The sequence below is a fragment of the Poecilia latipinna genome, unplaced genomic scaffold (genome assembly GCF_001443285.1).
Source record: "Poecilia latipinna isolate Pla-1442-1.1 unplaced genomic scaffold, P_latipinna-1.0 Scaffold181, whole genome shotgun sequence".
Classification (NCBI taxonomy): Eukaryota; Metazoa; Chordata; class Actinopteri; order Cyprinodontiformes; family Poeciliidae; genus Poecilia; species Poecilia latipinna.
In genome coordinates, this window is record NW_015112797.1 from 67,711 (window position 1) to 78,085 (window position 10,375).

A 10,375-nucleotide genomic window follows, 5' to 3' on the forward strand; every position below is an offset into this window, starting at 1 on the left:
AAGGAGGCGAGTGAAGGGGGGGGGTCGGGGGGTAGAAAAAAAATATTATATGATTAAGCCAATCCCCATAAAAAAAATAAAACATAACATTTTAAAAAAACTTTTACGTAAAAAGAAGCTAAGTGTATTATGCTTTTTGTGAAAAAAAATCTACTTTTAAAAGGTTGCTTAATACTTTCCACAACAATAGTTTCTTAATAATAATAATAATAATTAAAAAAAAAACTAAGTTATACATTTTTTTCAGTAACCTCCCTACTGAATACAGTGTCGCATCCTGTCATGGGAAGAAATATGATAAAGCACCCCCTGGTGGAAAGTTGACAGCAACTTGTAAATATACCCCCCTTTCCCCACACAGCTACCCTTTCAACTTTTTCACTTCATTACGTCCTAACAAAAAGCCTGATGGACAAAAAAAAAAAGAGAAAATAGAGAAGTTATTTAGCCCCCTTCATGCTGATACCGTGAAATAAACTTCAATGCAGCCAAATTTAAGAAGTCTTTCAATCTCATTATGAATGGAGTTGTTCTGTGAAAGCTTCAAAATAAAAGGCGTGTTAGTGGACAAACAGCACTGGAAAAGTCAAGGTGGTGCAAACATTTAAAAGATGGCTCCGTTTTAAAACAATTAAAAATATCAAATATTTAGAAAACAATTTGTCACTTCCCTTCCACTTCACAGCTACGCTCTACTTTATTTTGTTGCAGTTATAAAAGTTTAATAAAACACATTGGCGCTTCCAAAACATATCGTATCTAAAGCCAAAGTGAAAGGTGATTCAAAAAAATTGTTAGAATATGACAAAATGTAGAGGTGTTGCATACATATATATTTTTTAAAGACACCATCCAATGTTGGAAAAAAAAAAACAAGCTTGGTATCTAGTGAGCAACCAAGCATCCCAAAAATGTTTCATAAATAAATGCTGAGTGTAAATGGTATAACTAGTGTGGGTGCCTTGAACATCTAAATATGCAAAACAGTAATGAACACACGGGCCTTGGATATTGTAAATTTTATAAATGGCAGAAACATTTACATGAATACAACAACAGATTAGACAAAAGAAGTTGTGTTTTTATAGGAGGCAAGAATGTGAAAATCTTGGGAAAGGAATCACATCTTTAATGTTGTCAACTCCAAGAACGCACTGCAAATAGCGTTCAAATCCCAGTCCAAAGCCGCCGTGGGGGACGGAGCCAAAACGCCTCAAGTCCAGATACCTGCAACAAAATAAAAATGAATACTAAAAAACACATAATAACATCTGCCTTTTTTAAACAAAAATGGTGGTAATTCAAATGTGTTGGTTATTTTGTTATGTTTTACCAGTTGTATGTATCCTCTAGTCCAACCCTGGAAAAGAGAAAGCGATTACATAAATAAACAGCTCGACATCGGCATCAACATCAGCACTGAAATATGCATTTACACATGCAAATGGAGCTATATAATCACAGCTACATAAAACAGTCAGATGCTAATATTTTTCTTATTTTGCAATAAACAGTCTATTCACTATTCATTCTTATGTAGTTGTACTGTTTCTTTAAATCAGAGGTGTCCAAAGTGCGATTCGGGGACAGTTTGAAGCGGAGACTGCGGAGAATCCAAAGGCTAGTTAGCACAGCCACCGATGACAGTGATAAACAGTAAGTTGTTTCTCTGCTGTTGGCACAGCCGCATCGTATACACGAGCATGACTGACAGCGCTAAGACCCTCCCAAAACGGCTTTGATTGGGTGTTTCTACCCGGCACCAGAGGATTTCTGCAGATGGCAGTAGCACCACAGGCAGGAGGCAGAAAAGCTAAATATTTTCGCTGATTATTTGTCTCATGTTAAACTGTCAGAACATACTGACTTTCAACAAATATGAAAAACATAACGTTTATCAAAGTTACCTATTGCAGCTTTAAATATTTCCAAGAACTTTCAATGAACAAACAGCACAAAATTCAGAGCATTTCTTCCTTTAAGCCATCTGTTACTCTAATCAACCATGAAATGTTTTTGTAGATTGATGAAAACCAAACATTTTACTGTATCACTGCCTTCCCTTCCATGTGCATTCTCACCGTTTCAGCCGATCCATCAGCAGATTCAGCCTCTCCTCTCTCAGCGAGCCCCCGCAGAGCTCTCCAACTCCTGGCACGAGGAGGTCCACTGCAGCTGCCTGCGCACAAACAGCAAAAAAATCAGCTAAGATATGCAAATCACTTCTATGGCCCAACTGGGATAAGAAGGAGAGAAAACGAGCGGTGAAACTGTGACGAGTCTCTGCATTCCTATACAACACAACCAGTTCTTACTGTGTGCTTGGGATGGTCCTGATTGTCTCTTGCATAAAACGGCTTCAGGTCATATGGATAATTGGTGACGAAGACCGGAACGTTCCCGCAATGTTTCACCAGATACTTCTCATGTTCTGTCATAAGGTCACAGCCCCACTGCAGAAAAAAAAACAGCAAAGTTCAGAGAGGACATCTGTGGCTTACACAGCAAACAGCGTCGAAATGCAGAAAAACAATAAATGATTCCACTTACATCTGTGGGGAAGGTAAATTTCTCGGAGCTGCGGTGTAGGATATCTATTGCCTCGGTATAACTAATCCTTTAAGAAGATAGCATCACACAGTCAACCTTGAAGATTTGACTTTATTTTTCCCTGTGATTCAGCTTTAACATAAATAACAACAACAAAAAAAAGAAAAGACACTCACACAGGGAAGCTCTTGTTCAGCATGGCCTCTACTGTGTCCTTGGGTTACATGAATGCAGCAGAAACAGAATGTTATCAGAAGCCATTATGGAAGCCCAAACAGTTTGGAGCGAAGATCCAGGTCGCGAGCGTCCGTCAGGACTCACCCTGTGTCCAGGAGTCACATGGCGGTGAAACAAATCCACGTCCTCCGCACAGCGAGCCAACACGCGCTCGGTGGCAGACCTGAACACGTCCTCTATGACCTACACAGCAGGACAGGTTTAATAATTAAAGTTTTCATGTGCAGCTGCTAACAACGATAACTTTGGAAGTCACACTGGGATTTTTTTTTTTTTTTTAAACCCCAACTTAGTGGATTTGTCTGAGGAGGCAGTGGGTATCGGTTTTGAACACAGAAACCAAATGCTTGGTTGATGAAATGTGCAATTTAAATTAAACTGCATCAACATCATACATAAAATCCCAAATATAGATATACATTTCCACCTACATTTGATTTAATTAAGCAACTTTCAGAGAATTCAAAGCTGGATATTCAAACACTTTGGTAGTCTTCATTTATATTTTCTGCCTTAATGAACCTGGCTTTTAACCATTGCTCATGGATTTTTCATCCAACTGAAATCGGGGCTTTGAGCATTCAGAAAGCCTTGCAAAAGCAGTTTTAATGTCTTTTTGAGATCATTTTCTCGTTTCAATCACCTATCTTCGTCAGACGAAAGGAATATTTAACATCAACACAGGAAACACAGAGGAAATGTCTACAATATTGGAGTTATCGACAAGAGAAAGACTGAACTGCTTCAATTTCAATTCTGAAGAATTTTTCCAAATTCTTCACTTACTTCTAAATAACAGCTAGAGTAAAAAATGGGCTCTCTCTTAAGAGGAAGCTAGAGCTATAATTGATAAAACTGGTAAATGTTAATAACAATGTTTGTCATTTGAATTTCTGAAGATCGGGGAATGATGTATAATTTTTTTAAGCTCAGTGTTTTTCAAAGTGGGGGCCACGGTCCCGTAGGACGCCATCAGGGGGCGATGTGGATGCCTCCGAAAGTTTTAACCATAATATCTTAATCATAAAATGTATTTTTTGTCACTATTATGAAATATATTAGTTGCCATGTTTATCTTTCTGATTGTCAGTCAGATGTATCAAGCTGCTTCGCTCATCAAGCTAGCTTACGAAGCGCGAAATGGACAAGTTCCTGATACGAAAAAGACCAAAGGAACCGCCCAGCTGCCTCACTGTGGAGAAAACTACAGCAATAAAATCCAAGGAACACTTCGTCAACTAAAATCAGAAGTTATGAGCGGCATTTATGCTAAATAATTTAATCTGTCAAATCTATAAAAAATAAAGAGGTACAAAAAAAAGTTTTCAAACAAGGAAAGCAGGCTAGTCCAGTTCTTTAGAGTTACAGCAGCTTTTAGATGCATCCCCTCCATAACAAACTCAAACTAAATGAACTGACTGACATTCTCATGATCTAATCCAGACATTTGATTCAGGTGTGTTGAACCAGGAAAACACCTAAAACATTTTGGATCCCAGCTCTGTCATAAATATTCATAGCTACAATTTCTCTGGTGTAGACTCACATAAAAATAATGATGTGGGTGTTTTTATCACTTAACATACAGCTTCTAGTCACAGACCCTGCTATGTTCGGTGGCTGCTGTAGCAGGAACTAAGTTAATTATTTTCTACCGTTACATGGTCCAGTACATCTGTAATCATGTCTGTTTTCAGATTTATTTTTTTCCTGTAGTCTCAAGATTCATTTTCCACACACAGGTTCAATAAGATCTTTATCACACTGTGATCTGTTTGAATCTGTCTGTGATGTTAAATTGCTTTAGCAGAAACGTTCAAACGAAAAGTTTTACAGTGGCATAAACTGATTATTATCTACTTTCAAATTAAAAATACAAGGTTGTTTTACCTACAAATGTTTTTTTTTTTCTACCTTTCTAGGTCACAGCTTTCCTGCATACTTTGTAGTGCTTTGTTGACACTTTGGTCACCAAAGTAGATTCTGGAGAATAAATCTCTTAACATATGAGTCTACTTGATAAATAAAGCATTGATTTCGATGAGAATAACACAGAATACCTTGGTGAGATCCTCTAAGGACTCGGTGAAGGAGATCTCTGCTTCAACCATAAAAAACTCGGCCAGGTGGCGCCTGCTTTGGGAGTTTTCTGCTCGAAACGTTGGCCCGAATGTGTAGACTCTGGAGAAAGCCCTGCAGTCATAAAAACAACAGCACTTAATCTTCAACATACATTGGCTTACATGCATCTATCAATCCATATCAATATATGTCATTACGTTTTGCTCACCCTGCCATCACCTCCAGGTGAAGCTGTCCTGATACAGTCAGAAATGCAGGTACAGAGAAAAAGCTCTCATCATCCACCGTGGCCGGACCTGATGGCTGTGGTAAAAGCAGATTATTTATCATTTAAACCATTTGTTTCATATTGGAGCTGAGCTTTAGATATAAAACAAACCATTGTATCAGACATTCACCTCAACTTGAAAAAGCTCTCCTGCTCCTTCGCAATCATTTGAGGTGATGATAGGAGTGTGAATTTGTACAAATCCATTATTCTGATACCAAACAGAAAGAAAAACAACATATTGGCATATGATTTGAAATAAGTTAAAAACACCTAAAGCACCAGGTTCTTACTTTAAAGTATGAATGAATCGCTGCAGTGGCCTCACTTCGTATTCTCAGGAGGGAACTGAAGGCGTTCGTTCGACACCTGAGATGAGGAAGCTGCCGGATGTATTCAAGGCTGTGTCTTTTCTTGATTTTAAATGGAAAATTCTGTGGAGAGAAAAAATTTATACAGATAAAATATAAGGTTGCTCAGAATGTAAAGCATATTTTGATGCTGTGGTGTGTTCATTCTTACGACAGGGTTGCATTCTCCGACTACACGGATTTGTTCTGCTTCCAGTTCAACTGGCTGCTTTTGATGAGGACTTTTCTTAAGAATACCAGTGACTTCGACAGCACTACCGAATGTAAGCAACCTGTCATTTCAAGAAAAATTACACATTAGAGGAGGGGCCACAGGAATCTGGCAATATACCATCTACTCGTGCTTTACTTAACCTGTAGGAACCTAACGGGATTTAAAGTCAAATTTACAAAGGATTCCTGGTTGGCATAAACATTTAGAACAAGGTGAACTGTGAGGTAAATTACTGGGATTACTGCTTACGGATCATTCAGTTTTGCATCAGCAACAATTTGCAGAGATTGCAAGGAGCTTCCATCATTCACATGGAGAAATATGTTGTTCTTCTGAGGTCTGACAGACCTTACCCACCCCTGCAACAAAGACGGTTCAATCCATTTATGAGGCATCCTTTAAAAGCAAAAATATCTAATCATTTTTAAGCAAAATGAGTGACAAAACAAATTAAACTCCTGTTTTTGAATGTAATCTACATTTAAATTACAAGCCTATAAATAAATTGGGATTATTATTTTTTTAATCTCTGTGTATCAAGTCTGTTTACAAGGAAAGTAATGGCAGGGGACATTGCAAGCCAAAGATTATAGATCTGACGACCGCTACCTGAACTTTCACATCTGCTCCCAGTTGAGCTCCAGAAAGTGCTTCGGATACTCGGAGTTTTGTTGAGGTCTTCTTACAGTAACGTCGAAGTCCCACCAAGAAAACCCTTCGGTAAGCTGATGCGGTTGCTGCTAACACGGAGAAAGTCTTAGCTGAGGTCTGAAACATCACTGCAAGCCCCACACTTTCCCACACAAGAGAAGCCCTATAACACGAAAATATCACGAGGATAGGAGAAAGGTGAAGGCAACATAATTCGTGTTAATATCTTTCCTTAGGTTGACTTTCAGCTCTCACGCTGCCGCAGCAGTGTGTAGTACTTCCTGTTTACGTCTGTCGCAATACGTCTGCATGCGTCACGTGAGTGTTACTAGCCCAATCAGATTTCTCCACACTGTAAATTTTGTAGGGAGTTGTAGTTTTCTAATATTCCTCTGTTTTAATTATAATAATTAATTATTTAAATATTTCTAATTATTTCTAATGGTATTATTGTATCCTGACTTTTTGGAATATAATTATGAAATGCTAGTCAATGCCAAAAAAAGGCTAAGAGCAAATTGTTCATACTGAATAATACCAATTAAAATTTATAGTTTTTTTTTCCCCCTTTGGACAATACATCAGCAGATTAAAGAGAAAGTTCTACTTTTTCCTTTGAATAATATCTCACAATATGACTGATAAAATGCAAAAGAAAACAAAAAACATTACTATTAGTCATGCTAAAGCTAAGGTAATAAGGTTGAAAACCATTTAGCTTGGGTTACTTTTCTAAAACATCCCTGGTTTAAATTGACAGATCCAGATCTGGGATGATTTAACACAAAAAGGTTGAATTACTGATGTAATTTATCATGCTAGGTTAGGTGTATTTCAAAATGGAGGTCAATGGAGAATGAGGAGACTCTTTCTAGGCTTTTCTGTAAACCATCAAACTGGTCAGAATTTTTGTCCGAGTACTCATCTTATGTCCCGCGAATATTTTGGCTACAGAAATAATCCAGCAGTTAGTCTCTTTACATTGCTGTAAAATATGTCTCATCTTAATTGGTTTTATGGCCAGTTATTGCCTACATAGCTACCATTTACTTTTGGTCAGGATTGGATGGAAAACAATGAATGTGACTACAGATTGCAAGTGGTCACAGAGTACATACATGAAGTAGAAATTGTATAAACTTTCGAGGAAATAAAACAGGGATAAATTATCAGTCTGTACATTTCTGTGCAGTAATTTTTATTATAAGAAAGAAAAAAGCAGATTTCATGTCAGTGTAAAAATGCATATTTTATTTCACAGCAGAGCAGCTGACTACTCTGGCTGTAAGGTGTTCACTTTACTGTATTTATCAGAGAGACAGCCTGTGGAAAGAAACTGTCTCTGTGGCGGCTGGTTTGTGCAAATAGCACTCTGTAGTGCCGACCAGAAAGTCAACGTTTAAACAGCCTGTGTCCTGGGTGTGTTGGGTGTGCAGAGATGTTAGCTTCCCTTTTCCTGACCCTAGACCTGTAAAAGTCATGGACGGAGGGCAGGTCAGCTCTGATGATCTTCTCTCCAGATCTAATTGTTCATTGCAGTCTGGCCCTGTTCTGTTTTGTGGATGGCCGTACACAGGACAGACTGAAATACGGCTGTGCAGAAAATGACCAGGTAAGTTGTACTTCTTGAGTTGCCACATGAATTCGTCTTTGTTGGGTCTTTTGATGAACAGTGTCTATGTGTGAGGACCACCTCGGGTCCAGAGAAGGGTGGTTCCTAAGAGCCAGAAGTGATACACAGTAGACACCGTGCTGCTGAGGATGGTGAGGGGGGTGTTAAAGTGAACGGTTATCTCCATGATCTTGTCCAGGTTAAGTTCCAGGAGGTTCTGACCGCACCAGTGGGTCAGCCAATCCACCTCCTGTCTGAATTCAGACTCAACACTGTTCTGGAACAGACCAATGTCATAGTTCAATCTGCAAACTTCAGAGGTTTCACAAATGGTTCCAATCACTTGTATTCAAAGAGAATAGACTCTTGGAGGAGCAGATGCTGATGGCTGTTGTTGGAGAAGATGCTAACGAGCCTCATCTTTACTATAACAAAAAGGTCCTCATTCAGGCCAAAGCAGCTGCTGGATTATTTAATTCACCAAAATGTTGTTTTGATGTTGTTAAAGATGAAGTTGGATAATTTTAACCAAATATTTAGTCAAAACTAAAACCCAGATTGTTTAGCTTAACACCAGACTAAGGAGCCTCATTCACACACCGCCATTTTGAGCTTCAGCCTCAACGTCTTCCACAGGATGAAATATGAAATTGTAATAGGTATCCCTACTACAAGAAATGCTGTGCTATCATGCTAATGTTACTGGGTTTTGTCAACACCTTAATTTCACAGCAGAGAGCAACTTTGAACATTAGCCATTTGCCTGCTAAATAGCTAGCATAAACAAATGCTACTTATGTTCAACCTTCACAAAATGTTGATAATTCTCAATATCCATTTTCAACTGTCAAAATCTTTACTAGGCATTATAAGGTTATGGACTTCATCTTTTATTGGACTCTACCTTCTTCAGAATTTAACCACAGCCTCATTATTTTCAACCCAAATATAAACTGTTAAGCAATCCTGGCTATACATTTTGTCGACACATTCTTTGGGAGTCTTACCATATGCATAATCCAACATTTTCTGTTAAAGAAAAAGTTCTGGATCAGATTCAAATTGGATCCTGAGCTGGATGAACAAAATATCCCAAATGAGGTTTATAATGTAGAATGAGATGTGAAACACACTGTATTTCCATCATTTTGCCGATACACTGGTGGATTGATTTTGTAATGAAGTAAGAGAAGTCATTACAGCCTCATGGAAATTCTCCTTCATCTTGCATGATGTATCTGCCGTCAGTACAGGATTCATTTGTGCGTAAACCTCGTTAATTCAGTCCCCTCCACGACACCGGGGTCTCTTCCCACCATTTGCCGCTGGAGTAAATCAGATCATGCCAGCAATATAATAAGATGCCTAGACAATTATTCACCTGGTCTCGCCTGTCAGCACCGGAGACCTCTCCTGCCATTGGCTCTGCCAGCATACAGAGAGCCAGGTTCCCTCACCTCCGGCTGCTGATGAAATATCACCATTAAACCCAACAAGATCCATTTAAAACGTCTGCAAAGTCATTGATATTAATTATCTCCAGCATGGATAGAGCCATTAAGCACGCTTTCTCATCTTAACATAAATGGGGACATTTACTGATTAATAGAGAGGGTGCTGACCTCTAAAGGTGCTTAAAAACGACTAATATTCGCAGCCTAAAATAAAGTGGAAATTATACATTCATTAATTTATTAAACTGGATGAATAATAAAAACTGCTGTCCCCAGCGTCTCCGTGCGCAATCTCTCACTCTCCCACAAGGAGGTGCTGAAGCTCCATGAGATTTCCAAATACCTCTCCAAATCCCCACCAACTGCATATTTATTCATTTACCCTCGAGTTGCCTCCAATATATTATTCATTTGCTGCTCCAAGGTCTTCTGAAATGAAAACAAGCTGGCATTGTTATGTTCTCTCTCCAGTTCCACTAAGAATAATGCGAAGGGCCTGCTGGCTCCGGTCGGCAGCAGACTGTCCAGCGCAACAGTCACCTCCGATTTCACCCAGAGCTGTTCTCAACCGCAAGGAACAGGGAGACAGGGGGAACCTTTGTGTTTCGCTGACTTGATTTGCAATTTTCACTTCTTTTGCAGGCTTGGCATTTGACAACTTGGATGTGGGAGAAATGCCTGATGGCACGTCACACCAGACTCGTATCTTTCCACAGAAAGCACGAGGCAATGCATGCATGAAAGAATGTGGAAAGCTGTCTACAGGATTGTTGCACGTCAGAGGAATAAAACCCCTAAAGTAGAATCCTTTCCCCCCCAGTTTATAACAGATCAGGAAGAGGGCTTTAATACTAGTAGCTTGTATTTAGAGCCTTCTGTGGAAGAGTTGTTTGGCAGTGGCCTGACAACCTTATTTGGTCTTAACAACTTACAAAA

General features: G+C 38.9%; 1 protein-coding gene across 1 annotated transcript; it reads right to left on the reverse strand.

The window, feature by feature from the left end:
- Positions 1-1,004: 1,004 nt before the first annotated feature.
- nars2 (asparaginyl-tRNA synthetase 2, mitochondrial) lies at positions 1,005-6,684 on the reverse strand. The gene is made up of 14 exons (XM_015030412.1): positions 6,332-6,684; positions 5,972-6,081; positions 5,660-5,780; positions 5,431-5,571; positions 5,268-5,348; positions 5,078-5,172; positions 4,848-4,980; positions 2,872-2,970; positions 2,727-2,764; positions 2,551-2,617; positions 2,316-2,453; positions 2,082-2,179; positions 1,334-1,360; positions 1,005-1,227 (listed from the first exon to the last, which is right to left on the reverse strand). The coding sequence occupies exons 1-14, from the start codon at positions 6,497-6,499 to the stop codon at positions 1,083-1,085; spliced, it is 1,461 nt and encodes a 486-aa protein (XP_014885898.1). The 5' UTR covers positions 6,500-6,684; the 3' UTR covers positions 1,005-1,082.
- Between the last annotated feature and the right edge of the window lie 3,691 nt (positions 6,685-10,375).